Source organism: Stegodyphus dumicola, chromosome 1 (genome assembly GCF_044657685.1).
Source record: "Stegodyphus dumicola isolate Sdum_Otavi_A_Nest chromosome 1, ASM4465768v1".
NCBI lineage: Eukaryota > Metazoa > Arthropoda > Arachnida > Araneae > Eresidae > Stegodyphus > Stegodyphus dumicola.
The window spans coordinates 53,922,844-53,938,340 of NC_140768.1; the positions used below are offsets into that span (position 1 = coordinate 53,922,844).

At 31.1% G+C, this 15,497-nt stretch overlaps 1 protein-coding gene across 1 annotated transcript in view; it reads left to right on the plus strand.

The window, feature by feature from the left end:
• Positions 1-15,497, plus strand: part of Cdc5 (cell division cycle protein 21) — a 92,496-nt gene that overhangs the window by 58,194 nt on the left and 18,805 nt on the right. The window contains exons 8-9 of the mRNA XM_035357824.2: positions 1,539-1,707; positions 11,748-11,887. Of these exons, the coding sequence (XP_035213715.1) occupies positions 1,539-1,707; positions 11,748-11,887 (309 nt within the window). The remainder of the gene's footprint in view (positions 1-1,538; positions 1,708-11,747; positions 11,888-15,497) is intronic.

Consider the following 15,497-nt stretch of genomic DNA (forward strand, 5'->3'; position numbering starts at 1 on the left):
TCTGGCATTTGCAGTATCCATGGTAGGCAGATTTATCATATTAATGCAGTATTATATTTTCAGACAAGCTAAAATTGAATATATTTGGGTCAGATGGACAAATTATTATGTGGCAAAAGCTAAATGAAGAATTGAATCTGGAAAACCTCTGTTGCAGTTTAATTAAAACATATTTCGTGTAATACCTCAATCACATTTTGTTTCGGCTACATGGGATTAGGCCTCGAAAAGGACAATTCTCAGAACCCGCACAATTCCAGGAAACCCATGTAGCTAGGTTACCGTTTTCATTTACTACAAATACAAAGACTTGACCGCCAAACACTAATCGATTATCACTCAGATTGGGATCACGTGGTGCTTCAGAAGCAGAACTTTTCGTCTGATTGGTTGTCTCTAAGTGAGACAGAGGTCCAGCTAAGACATTTTCGGTGATGTTTGAAAAAATCCCGCGTAGCCGCAACGTCGTTTCCGGAGTTAGGCGGGGCTTCGCTTCAGGCGAAGCTCTTTTTTCTAGGAATCCTCCTATTTAAACCAGTGCTACTAGAAACTTGTTTCTCAGAAAATTCCCTTCTAGCAGAGACTGTAGCTATGTGTGATAACCTCTTTAAGCATCTGAGTTTCTGTAGCTCTTCAAAAGCAAGAACTCTTTTCTGATTAGTAATAACTTTCTTATTTTCTCATAAATTTATTTCATCTACACCTTTTTTCTTTCTTTCTCTCTCCTCTCCCCTTTTTTAAGGAAAAGAAAAAGTTGTAAAAATATGTGTATACATATTGGTCTTTCAGGAGGACAAATAGCTATTTGGGTAACTAATGTACAAATGCAGTAAGATGATGTCTTGCATGTCTTGTTAATAAAAATATGTCATCTTTTCTGTAGTTATTTAATGTTGTAAGTAAAGTGCTACGTTTAAAGTTGTAAGTCCTTAGTTATATTTATGAATCTGAAAGTTATATTATAAATCTATATAATATAAATTATATAAATATAATATAAATTATTATATTAAGTTATATTATAAGTCTGAAAAAATAGAAGTAGGTAAAAATTTAATATTTTCATAAAAATTATTTTCTGATATAGTGATTTGGAATAATTAAGTATGCAGTATAAAATATGAATTTGATAAAAAAATTGGAGTTGGTGATATATTTGGAACAATGTTTTCTCTAGTTATAGTAGCATTTTTATCATTCGTCTTATGTATCTTTCTAATTATAATACATATAATTATATATAATATCAACATTAAATATTTTAGTTTTCTGTGCATTAATGTTGAGAGGTAATATAAATATAAGCAAAAATTTCTAGTAGTGGAATTATTGTATGTAATAAAATAAATAAAGGAATTAGAAATAATTTAATTTAATGGATGATTCTAAGATTGCATTGTTCCTCAAATTTCTGTCAGTGGTGCTTTCTTTCCATTGAAATTCTAAAAATTTTTTCTCTGTTTTCTATCATGAATTGTGTTAAGCTATAAATTCATAAAATATGCATTGAAAACTTGTTATATTTTTATTAATTGCAGGAAGCTCAAAACATTATGGCTTTAACAAATGTGGATACACCTCTGAAAGGTGGACTAAATACACCATTACATGAATCAGACTTCAGTGGCATAACTCCAAAAAGAGATGTTGTTTCAACTCCTAATAATCTAATTACTACTCCTTTTAGAACAGCCTCTCATTCATCTGGTAAGCTGTTTCTAATCTATTTATATTTCTTTGCATTTATTTTATAAGTTTGTGTGCTTTCTGTGATTCATTTTACTCTTTTTTTCAAAATATTGAAGTAAAAGTATTCCTAAGAACTGCATTGCTTTTTAAATGACTGTAGTGCAAACAAAAAAAAAAAAAAAAGGATTTTGTACAAGATGGAAATGAGAAGGATTATAATAGAAGACTCAGTTTACTTTTAACATTATATTTAATTAAAAACTGGACTGTGTGTTTCATCCAAAATCATTTCCCATGTATTTAAACAAAAACAGTTCTTTTTAATATATTTTTTATTTAACCCGGGAAGATGTGCGTGGGGTCTTTCGGCATCTCACGCTGAAAAAAATTCGCTGGCAATCTCCCCCTATAATCCAAAATGCTTAGGTGCATCAGTAGCTGCCTTCAAGGTCATGTTCTATACGTCTCGAGAGGAAACTGCAAATTCCGAGCATTTATTGTTGTTTAAATAATAGTTTGGGGTATGCCGACACCCCACGCGCGCTTTCGTGTTACTATTTTTCAGTGTGAGCCTTGACGTGTGCAAGTCGCTCTGTTCGGTCTTTTGCTCATTTGATGTATGATCGAGAAATGAAAAGACTTCAAGAATTATTGGAAGGGGTTTGGTTGGATGAAGATTCTATAGAAGAAGACATTAGAAGATTCAGATAATGAAAATATAGTTAGTGATCATGAGTCTGAATCAGAAGAAGAGTGCGATTTTTCAGAAGACATTGCTTGTGATCAAACTGACTATTTTATAATAAAAGATAAAAATTAGCTCCAATAAGAGATTTATTTGAAAATTTTGTCAAGAATTGAAAGAAATTATATCACGTAGGGGAATAAATGACTTTGAACGAAAAGCTAGAACCTTTTCGAGGATGATGCTCATTTTGGCAGTGTATATTTAAGAAACTTACAAGATATGGTATAAAGATATTTGCTATGATTAATTTTAGAACCTTCTATACTTTCAACATGGAAATTTACGCATGTCAGCAGCCAGATGGGCCGTACAAGAAAGTCAGCAGTTCTAATGAAATAGCAAAGCGCATTCTGTCTCCATTATACAAATCTGGAAGAAATATTACCACAGACAATAGGTATACCAGTTATGAATTGGCCAGTTTCTTACAGAAAATGATTTGATGAATCACAAAAAAAGAAAAAAAAAAAACATATATATAAATACAGGAGATGTTACATATTCTCAAGGGGAAAAGACAGAAAATCATAAACTATATGTGTGAAGTGTAAAAAACATATGTCAAGAGCACTATGAAATAGATGCTTCATGTATATATTACAAAATATCTAATGCTTCTTGGGCCTGAATGATTTTAATATTAATTTGTAACTCGTTGTTCATGTAATAATTCTGCATAATTTGGATTATAATTGCATTCACAAATATTCACAAATAGAAAACAGGCATTTCTCATAGAAATCAATGATTCCTAGACATTTTTAAAAAAATTATCTATTTGTTTTTAATTTTAAAATTAGCATTATTTTAAGCTATTTTATGTAATAAATGTTGCAACTAATATAGAATGCATATCTTTACTGAATTGTAATATGATGTTTAATTTGTACGTCATTTAATTGCCTGGGGTGTGTTGACACCCCATGAGTGTTTTCGTGTTTACAGCATGCGTCCTTATGGGTTAATTAAAATGTTTACTTAAAAAAAACTTCAAGCAGTAGACACCAGACTTCGCGAATTTCATTTCTCCTGCATCGAAACTGATGAGCTAATTTCTCTTACTCAATTCTGAAACAAACACATTTTGTTTTCCAAAATAAGTATTACATGCAAATTAAGAGATCAGCCATGGGAAGCCCTCTTAGTCTTATCTTTACTGACTATCTACATGCATTTTTTTATGAACCAAAATTGTTTGAAACTTTAAACTTTCCGGTATGGTTCTGTTACATAGACGATACTTTTACCCTGTTTGACAGTAATAAAGATGATTCAAATAAAATTCTTTCAACAATGAATTCATTGATCCTGCTATTCAGATCTTTTTTGAACTTGAGACATCCAATTCTCTTCTGCTTCTCAACATTTTAGTCACAGGTAAGATATCCAACTTCAGTACTACTGTTTACTGTAAACCTTCATGAGTTTGCCTTCCACACTTCAGATCATGTCATCTGACTAAACAGAAGTTTGCTTCGTTTTATTCCTTTGTTTACCATTCATTTCGAGTTTGCTCCTCTAAAATGCCTCTTGATAAAGAACTAAATTTTTTAAAAACAGTTGCTGCTGATGGGCTTCTAACTTTATTAACTAAGGAGTTAAAAAATTCTCATCTCAACACATCAAAAGGCACACTCTCATTTTAGGAGATTATAAAAATTCTGTTGTCATTTCTTTCTTTCCATTGATTAACTATAAAATTGCATGTATTTTACAGAAATTTAACTTTCAGGTTGTTTTTTCTCTTATCAATAAAATTCCCAGTTCCATATTTAAGGACCACATTCCAGATATGTATTCCTGGGTATTTACAGGATTCCTTGCCAACGTGGTTTAATTTACATTGGCTAAACTAAGAGAGCCTTAAAATTTTGCATTAAAGAACATGAAGCGTATGTTAGGAAAAAGGAAGCATAGAAGTTCTCTGTTGTCCAGCTCTGTTGGTCCAAAAATCACACTTCCCATTTTTCTGCAGTAAAACTATTCACAAAATATCTTCCGTTTGTGAGCTGGATTTTTTGGAGGTGTTTCACTTTGAAAAAATTCTTTGTGTTCTGATTAATGACCTTTCCAATCCATCTTTACCTTCAGCCTTTAAGGAATTATGTTTTAGTTTTCTTATTTTATCAATAGATGGTACCAGTATACTAACTTCTGTGCAACCAGTAGTTAAAAAATATAGCTTAACTTTTGTAGTAGTTAGTAGCTTAACTTCTGTCCAGTAGTCTTATCACCATATCTTACCTTGTTCATTTACACTTAGGCAGCTGAGGAAGATGGTTCTGTAGTTAAACCATCAAAACTAGTCTTGCAAAATTTACAAATATTACGCTGATTCTTGCTAACAGGATATATATATGGGATAAGTCAAAATGAATGTCCCCATTTCATAGGTGTACTCTGCAAAGTGTAATAAGTGTGGTCTTAAAAATGTACATACATGCACAGATAATATAAGGAAGTTTTTGGATGGCGCTGAAAGTTTAATTATCATCATTGTTTCTAAGAAAACAAAACAGGGAGAAAAACAATGCCCATGTAAAAGGGAAATGCAACTGCATAAAGTGTTTTATGTGCTTGAGTTTCAGGTTAGCAAGTCATCCCTGTTCACTACCAGTTCCGAACAAAATATGAACAGACAGCGGCGTTTCATAAGGCAATCTGTTTTGGGGATGCAAAATTTCAAGACACAGGCTGTGTTTCTAAACAGAAATCATCAGGTCATCTTTTAGTAGTAGAAGACATACTTGAGCGTATTGAAGCCAGCTATATGAGAAGCCCCCTAAAATCGACATATAAAGCTGGACGAGAACTGGGAGTAACTGTATGGAAAGTTCTTAGGAGGCATTTGCAAATGAAGCCGTATAATTTGTGTTGGTGCAACATCTAAAAAACAAAGTTCTGCCATGTGAATTATCTTTCATTGAGACACTTCTGACATTCATGGAAGATGCTGAATTTTTGAAAAAAGTTAATATTAGGTGATGAATCAACTTATCATATTTCTGGATTAGTAAATAATCATAACATGAGAATTTGAGGTACTGAACATCCACACGTGCAATTGCAATAACAATAACAATGTGATCATCCTAAGGTTAAAAGTGTTTTAGGCAGTATCCCCTGAGAACTGGGAGTAAGTGTATGGAAAGTTCTTAGGAGGCATTTGCAAATGAAGCCATATAATTTGTGTTGGTGCAACATCTAAAAAACAAAGTTCTGCCATGTGAATTATCTTTCATTGAGACACTTCTGACATTCATGGAAGATGCTGAATTTTTGAAAAAAGTTAATATTAGGTGATGAATCAACTTATCATATTTCTGGATTAGTAAATAATCATAACATGAGAATTTGAGGTACTGAACATCCACACGTGCAATTGCAATAACAATAACAATGTGATCCCTCCTAAGGTTAAAAGTGTTTTAGGCAGTATCCCCTGAAACTATCTATGGTCCTTTCTTTTTTTCTGAATCCACTGTGATGGGAGGAGTGTACCTCGATATGCTCAAATTATGGCTTCTGTCACAGCTACAAGAAGATCTTATTCTGCAGCAGCATGGTGTACTACCACAGCTGACTGAAGTGCAGAGCCATCTCAATAATGTTACCACAGTGGTGGATTGGTCATATGTCTACCACAGACAACGGGCTCTTGCCTTTGCCACCACAAATCCCAGATCTCACCCCATGTGATATTTTCCTGTGAGGTTTCATAAAAGATTGCATGTATCATCTTCCAGGTCCAACAACGATTGGTTTGAAAGCCCGTATCACAGCTGCTATCACCAGCATCGATACAGACGTGCTGCCCAAAGTTTGGCAAGAATTACATTTAAGACTTGATGTATGCTGTATAACGAAAGGAGTGTATATTGAACATTTGTGAACAGTACATTCAAAACTTGCTTATGTTATCTCAGCATTGTATGTACATTTTTTTAATGAATATATTTATTACATTTTGCATAATGCACCTATGAAATTGGGAGCATTCATTTTGACTTAACCTGTATATAATTAGTATTTTACTTGGAAATAAAGCCATGTTTTATATTTGAGTAAAATAAAGAAAATATTGAAGCTGCTTGCTTAAGATAAATTCTAGAGTAACTAGAATTGTCCAATGTCTATAATTTGAACTGTGGACCTGCCGAATGCACATTTAACATGCTTCCAGTTAAACCAAAAAGGCAAGTAGAAAGTAGAGAGAAAACGTCTTAAACGTCTTATAAAATGTAACCGTTTTGTGTGTTACCTTTATTTATTAAATATCATGTTCTTCGCACCTAAACCATAAAATTAAATTCAACAGCAGTATCACAAAATAATTTTAAAATGAGGCATATCTTTAGAATTTCTGATACACAGTCTCTTGTGCTGAAAATATTTTTTCCCCCCATGTAGTGTTGCCATTGCTTGCTTTGAAATCTTTGAGTTTGTTAATAAAAAATTCGTTAAAATTTTACAAAATATGAAATAGATAATAAAACAAATTCCAAATTTGGGCTTCCATATGCCCATATTCGGGTGGAGGATTACGTCATTCAAAAGTTAATGGCTCTAAGTACCATTGTTTTATCCCAATGTGAGAAACTTACATATATTTATGCCGATTCTTCATTATTTAATTTCTTTAATTATTTAATTTTCTTTTAATATAACACAGGGCAATAATATTTGGTGGCAACGATTTGAAAAGGAAAATGGACATTAAAATTTTCAACACAAAATGTCAAAATGTAATTAAGGGCTATAATGCCCTTTGGGCTAAAAAAAGGGGGATTAAAGTTTAAATTTTTTAGGTTTTTAATTTTCAATTCAATTAAAAAGTTATTAAAACTATTTTTGCTTTGTTTTATTATTTTAATTCAGTTTTAAATAATTACTAATATGAACAGAGAAAAATTAAATGAAAATAAAACAGGACAGTTTCAAACTTGCTTTACTTTAAAATGAGATTATTGCATCTAAACTTATTTTAAAATAAATATTTTTTTTCATTAGTTAAATTTTTGTGAGAATAGGCCAGTTTATGCCTCATCCCCTGAAAAATTTATTTCCTTCCTTCATTTTGAAAGTTTCAGGGACACGTTCTTACTGAGCTTTAGGTTGCTAATCTGATATTTAAAAAAATAATATTGAAAACCACTTTTGATGTTCCAAAATGTATAGCATGTTTTAATGTATTATAAAATTAAGTGGTATATTAGCTTCAAAGTTTTTTTAATGTGTTTCCGTCTATAATTATTTCATAATTTTGAAGCTTTTCATTATAAATATTTTATTATATTTACAAGAAATACTTCTGAATCGACCCCAGGAGAGGTGCAGTGGCTAGCACATTGCGCAGCTATATCACAGGCCCCAGGCAAGTTTGACTCAGCCTTTCATCCCTGGAGTGGGTTGATAAAATTAGTACCAAGTTTGCATGGGGACTAAACAGGTCCTGCGACAATCTGACCACTTGTTCAGGGTATATGCTCACATACCTTAGGGCCCATGGTCAAGAAAGCAGATTTTGGACACTGCAGGCCTTGGCCCACTAAAGCTGCTTTGCCACTGAGTTTAATTTTACTTATGAATACAGTCAAAAGTCGTTAATCCGGACTCGTCAGGACTTCGGCGATTCCGGATTATCGATTTTTCCGGATTATAGATCATCAGTTTAAATCTAGTAAGATGGCATGCAGAAATTCTAAAATTAAAAATATGAAACCGTAATTTATGAAATAAAGAACAATTATGATCTAAAGGGTATCAAAATTTAAAAAAAAAAAAAAAAAAAAGCTTAATATTTATTTGTTTACTTTATTAAAAATTCCTTTCAATGTAAGTTTTTTAAGTTGCTTCATTTTATGTGATAATACTTTCTCTTTAATTCTATAAACAGACATAATTTCTTGTTCAGTTACAAAGTTCCGCTGTTCAAGTCCCGTTAATTGCTGTGCCGAGAATACCGACTAACTTGTCAATCGAAATTTTTTCGTTTTCACTAACCTCTCTGTCACATTCTTCATGTCTTTATCCATTTTTTGCAGCAATTCCACTTTTTGTTTGTTGGACATCGAAACATACTTTCGTTTTGTAGATCCTTTGGAAGTTCCAGCATCGGAAATTCTATTTGACATAATCGAAAGTTCAAGTTTACTTTTATAAAATTGCTCTTATAGTCTGCAAAAAATAATAAGCGGGATCCAATTCGAAGATTAAGGAACAACGCAATCATTAACATTAACTGAAATAGATAATTAGATAATTTTAGCTTACACCGTCCGTTATACATTAAACGCGCAGGCGAAAACGTATTCTGCACTTGCGCACACGCATATGCGCAGTAGTCAAGGTCTTACGCGCACGCGTAAAACGCCTGTGCGCATGTGCCAACGCGGCGCATGCGCAGAAAGTTTTTAGCTTTGAAGTCCGGATTATGGGTGTCCGAATTAACGACTTTTGACTGTACCTACTCTGTAATAACAGTCTGAAACGCTTAAAGTTCTAGTTTCAGCTCAGCTGACCATCTTTAGGTGAGCTTGGATTATGAGTTAAACCAAATTACTCCAAAACCAGTACTGAGCTATTCACTTTGACACACGCGTAAAAGCGTAAAATAGTTTGGATATTTGTAGAATTTTGAATAGAAACTCTTCCTTGAAAAGAGCCTATGACAACAGCTAACACTGACTGACTCACTTAGGTATTGTCCTGACTGCATTTGAGCTTCACATGAATACATTTCTTTAATGTACAGTTATTATTGTTACAGAATTTTAAATATTCTAATGCAATAAATTCTTTTAAGTATATTAAATAATTACTAATTACAGTATTAACAGGTGACTAATAAAATTCATTAACATTGGGAATGTTATAGAACAAAAAGTTAATTTTTGAATTAGCACAAGATTTATCAGTTATTTTGTCGATGCTTTTTTAAAGAAATAGAATTTCCATCTTCCTTAAATTTTTTGTTAATAGTGTAGCATATTTTGCAGTTTTTATTGAAGTAACCGATGAGTTTCTTAGAAAAACATAAATTTTATTCTTAATTCACGAAGATAGATCATTAAAATTCTATTCATTGCAACTTAACACTACGGCTTACTATTACTGTTTCTTTCTCTATGTATTTTTCATACAATCTACTACTGGTAAAACTTTTAGAGTAATAAAGTTTTAAACATTTTCTGACATTGCTTAGCAACGGTTACAAGATACAAAATACAGATGATGTCAAATGTGGCGTTGCCACTCCAATATCAAGGATAATAAATATAATTATTTGTTACTAATGAAATATTAGAATAGCTTTGAAATAGTGATCTAATGTCATTACATCCATAAACATTAAATAAAATGCAATGCAGAAATTTGCTTTGGCTGTTTTTTTTTTTTTTTTTTTTTTTTACTAATAAATTCTGGCAAAAAATGTTGGAGCAAATTAAAAGAGGTAGCAAAGTTATTACATTTAGTATAATAGTGTTTGGGATTTCTAGAGTATGAAACTGATTAAAAATTGTCTCGTATCCTCTTTTTTTTTAGTTCTATGAATATTTTATATCAGAGGAATATTTTAATTTCTACATTATATGAAATTTTATTAAATATTTTTTGGGTGGTTTGAATTTATATTATGTGTTATGGTTTATAGATTATGTAGAATCTTAGTAATAAATTTATTAAAAATCAGTACACAGGTTAATTGACTAAACCTTTAAAAAATATACATTTGGATTTCTGTTGTAAATTTTACAGCAAGACTTTCATGTAGGCATATTGTATTTTTGATTTGCGGAATTTTTATCTTGCATTACATGTACATGTACAGTAAGTCTGAGATCCGGACTCATCGAAACTCATTGGCTATTCTGGATTTTTTATTTTTCCAGGTATTAGATCATCAGTTTAAATTTAAATAGTAAGTTGGCTTGTAGGAATTATAAAATTAAAAATATGAAATCATGATTTAAGAAATAGTGAAGCATTTATGATCTAAAGGGTTTCAAGAATTTCAAGAATTTATATTTGCAGTACTAAGTGTTAAAAAATAGATAAAGACTACTTTGATATCTGACAAAAATGAACAAATTTTTGTATACAGTCAAAAGTCGTTAATTCGGACTCGTCGGGACTTCGGCGATTCCGGATTATCGATTTTTCCGGATTATAGATCATCAGTTTAAATCTCGTAAGATGGCATGCAGAAATTCTAAAATTAAAAATATGAAACCGTAATTTATGAAATAAAGAACAATTATGATCTAAAGGGTATCAAAATTTACAAAAAAAAAAAAGCTTAATATTTATTTGTTTACTTTATTAAACATTTCTTTCAATGTAAGTTGTTTAAGTTGCTTTTTTATGTGCTAATACTTTCTCTTTAATTCTATAAACAGACATAATTTCTTATTCAGTTACAAAAGTCCGCTGTTCAAGTCCTGTAATTGCTGTGCCGAGAATACCGACTAACATGTCAACCGAAATTTTTTCGTTTTCACTAACCTCTCTGTCACCTTCTTCATGTCTTTATCCATTTTTTGCAGCAATTCCACTTTTTGTTTGATGGACATCGAATATACTTTCGTTTTGTAGATCCTTTGGGAGCTCCAGCATCGGAAATTCTATTTGACAATCGAAAGTTCAACTTTACTTTTATAAAATTGCTCTTACAGTCTGCAAAAAATAATAAGCTGGATCCAATTCGAAGATTAAGGAACAACGCAATCATCAACATTAACTGAAATAGATAATTATATAATTTTATCTTATACCGTCCATTATACAAAACGCACACGTGAAAACGTATTCTGCACTTGCGCACACGCATATGCGCAGTCGTAAAGGTCTTATGCGCACGCGTAAATGCCTATGCGCATGTGTCAACACGGCGATTGCCAGAAAGTTTTTAGCTTTGAGGTCCGAATTAATGGCTTTTGACTGTACAATGAGTGCATGATTTGATCTCTTTTTACTTCCTTTGAGCTTTTTCAGAGTTGTGAGCAAAGTGAGGTTACAGTAATCTTTTCATTTTTAGATACATATTGATGTTAAATGATATTAAATAAAAATTCTATTGTAAGTGATTAAACAATAATTTTTCATCATTTGTTGTAATGTTGATTTATCACTTAGTTATAAAGATTTTATCCCATTGAAGGCTTTTAATATTCCTTCTGATAGGCAGGTCTTGTATATAGGCTGCTCTTAAATGTTGTTGATCATATTTATTTGATTGCATAAAGTTGTGCTAGTCAGTGTTTTAACAAAGATTTAGGTATGTTGCATTTAATTTCTACTTGTTTTTTAGGTGTGACACCTAACAGGGCCCCAGGAACAAAGCCATCAAAAGAAATGACTCCTGGAACTACCCCTCTGAGAGACAAGCTGAACATAAATCCTGAAGATCATCTTGGTTTTGATGATGTACTTGCTGCAAAAAATTACAGAGTAAATATTTTCTTCCTTATTTCTTAGATTGTATATGGAATTTTAAATTGTTCTCTTTTTGCCATGTTTTGCAAGTTTTATAATTAGATGCCCTGCACTTTGTTTAGTCACAGTTTTACTTGTTTTTTAAATACTTAATTTTTTAGGTACTCTTGTGTTATAGGGACCGGATTCAGAAATTTATGTATGTGTGGAGGTATGTGTTAATGTATGTATGTATATGTGTGTATACGCACATATGTGCAGATACACACATACATATATGCATACATACATTTCTGAATTCGGTCTCAATAACAGAAGAGAAGCATTTTCTATTATCTCAAAGAAAATATAGAATTTTTTTCTTTGGTAAAAACCTACGTTGAAATTTAATTAAATGAACTTCATGTTAATGCTTTTTAAATTTATGCGCCATATTTAGAGCGCCGCCATGCCACACTGTCACTATACATTTACACACATCCATGCCTTCTCCGGGATCCATGCATATGTATACTTCAATTTTTTAACATGCTCTTTATTTATGTTATTGTTGTTATTCAAAAGGAAGAAAATACTAGATCTGTTGGTAATTTTACTAAAGCACTAAAAATTTTTAGTGGTCATAATGATTATTGCACTAGCATTTAGTTGCTAATTTAATTGCATTTTTCACATAATTAAACTAAAAGAAGTAATTTTCTTAATATGTAGTTTTCTAACTGAAATCACATCTGTAATTCAGGAGACATGTGTTCCAGGGAAAAATATGTGACTGAAAAACTTTTTTATTGAATTTATTTATAGAAAATTTAAATTATTATTTATGACTTAACAGAAGGTTATGAGATTTTCCTATTAAATTTTGATGGTTGAGAAAAGCGAAAAATTAAAAAAAATTGTTTGTGAGTGTGTGTGGGAGGGTAAGGTAAGCTGATTTATTTTCTCTTATTTATTTTCTTTGTAAACAAGGTTAATTAAGAGGTCACCTTTAGATTTAGGTAGGAAATAAAGTTTTATTTGTGCATTCCATACTTTATCGGGTTAAACTGTATTGTAGTAGCAACTTTATGATAAGACTTTTTATACCAAATTAGACTACCTGGAAAAATTACGAAGAAAGAAAAGCAAGCTGAAGTAGTTCCATCACTGAAATTGCACTACCGTTAATACCTTTTGAGGGGGGGGCTGAAGAAAATAAAGAATCCACTGCAAAGTATAATTTATCTAGAATTTCATTAATGGTTTTTATGCAGAGGAACTACAAATATTGAAAATTATTTCAAGGTTCATCTATAGTAAGCAAGGCCAGATTACATCAGGGCCTTAGACATTTTTGTCTGCTGCTTCCGTCAAGAAATAGGTCACAGAAAAAGAATTCTACCATAGAAATTTGAAAATGAATGTAAAGAAATACGTAAATAAATAAAAAATAGTCTTGTGTTAATTAAAAAACTAATGCATGTGTTAATTTTATTAAAATAATTTTCAATATAAAAAGATAGCAATAAATTCTAGTTTTTATTCCAGTAGAAATAAAAATATGTAAAAATGTGTTATTTTATCTTTATTTTGAAATATTGCAAAATTTGATTATAAACATGCATTTGATTATGGATCAGTAGTCCAGTAAAATTAGAACTGTTTAATTATATCTCATGAATTAAAAAATGAAATTAATTTTGTTAAATGTCAAAACTTGTTTTCAAAAATATAAAATTAATAAAAAAAATCGTTTCTTGCTTTCATTTCTGCAAAATTATTAGTTATTTCCTCAGAATTCATATTTTCCAAAGCATTTTGTTTGATGTGTAGTAAAGATAAGGAAGTTAATGTTAAAAATATATATTAAAAATGAAATTTTGCATTTGATACAAGCAAAGTCAAATATATGTGCGATAAGATTTCTGCATTTGGAAATGTGGTTACAGTTTTGTGGCTTTATAAGTTATAGCTAATTAACATTAATTGTAACAGTTCCTCGTCCAGTTCTTTAGTATCAGTTCCTCGTCCAGTTCTTTAGTATCAGTATCTTCATTGTGCAATTTATTTAATAATGCAGTTTTATCAAATCTAATTGATACATCATCATCTAAGTCTGTATAAAATATTTTCGAAATCTTGTAAATGGCTTTGTATTTTTTTGCTGTGTAGTTTTAGTTCAAAAGATATTTTGTCACAAGTCACATGAAACTATGTGTTTAAAGGTTTCTTGACCATGACTTCATGAACCCACATCATCCTTATCATGATAAACTTTATCTAAAATATAATAAATTTCATAATTTGACTTATTTAAATAAATTGTCAAAAATATTTGCAGCAATTACAGAACATTTGTGGCATTCTAGATATGTATCAAGTTGAACATTTTTTATTAGGTTGAACCTGAAGCAAGCCTTAAATGCACCAGCTCTACAAGAACATTTAGTATTAGATATATTTTTAACTGTAAAATGTTTATTATTTGCCACAAAACTTTTTCTAAAGTGTTTCACTTATGAGTATATGCCTGAAAAAATGTATAAACATTCTCCAATAAATTAAAATATATTATTGCTTGTAAATGCAAATCACTAATATTATTTATTATCAGATTTGACAAATGTGAAGGACAAGGAACATAATGTATAGTATACTGTGATTATGTGTAATTACATTGTTTTTATTACACTTTTGTGTCATTTTGCATCATATGCTAGCCAGCAATTAGTCATCATGACATTGTTTACTTTCAGTTAACTATTTACAACAGTACATGTAAATGAGGAAAAAACGTATAGATTTTAATAAAAGGAAACATCCCCTCCCAAAGTGGATGTTTTGACTTGGCCTCTCCAAAAACCGGGCCCTAGATATTTTTTTATTTGTTTTGTTTTGTTAGTCTAGCACACTGATAAGAAGTGGAAAAAAAAACTTTTGTAAAACAATTAATATTCTCTTAGATGCTTTTCAGCACTCGAATCATGCCATCATGGAGAAAAATGCATAGAACAATAAAAATGAAAGCATCATTAGATTAGTGTGATAAGCTAATGATCACCAAAAGAATGCGTGGTGATCATAAAATAAACTTTTATTCAGTAACGAGCTTGTGCGTTGCATACAGGTAGCATAGCCATTTATTATGTGAGGCATATCATTATGTTAGGCTAAGCAGCTCTGACTTAAGCACACAAAACATTCAGATTGTTGTGGCAAGTTCAAATCATCACTACTGTACTACAGAGTCCTCTCATGGTCTGTCAGTGACAAACTTGGAGAAGTAGTGGGTCTTGGCAACATCTGAGCTCCTTCAGTTTGTTGATTGTAACATTAATCTTATGTAGACACTTAAATCAGTTGGAATGTTGTCTGGGTGTTTCTTGAATACTTGTGTATAGTGATAACATAGATTCCTGAGTCAAATTAATGCAGATCATTGCTGTCAATTTGTCTGAATGTGTATCTGTTAACCATGTGAAATGCCATTCCACATATTATGCCTATATTTTTCACTAAATAAAACTAAATTATAACATCACTAGTTTAGCCTTGACCTCAATGCCTCTAGATAGGCCATCATTTTGCTGAAACCAGATTAAGGACACATCAATTTTAAAAAAAAATCTCATTTCAGATGCTTCAA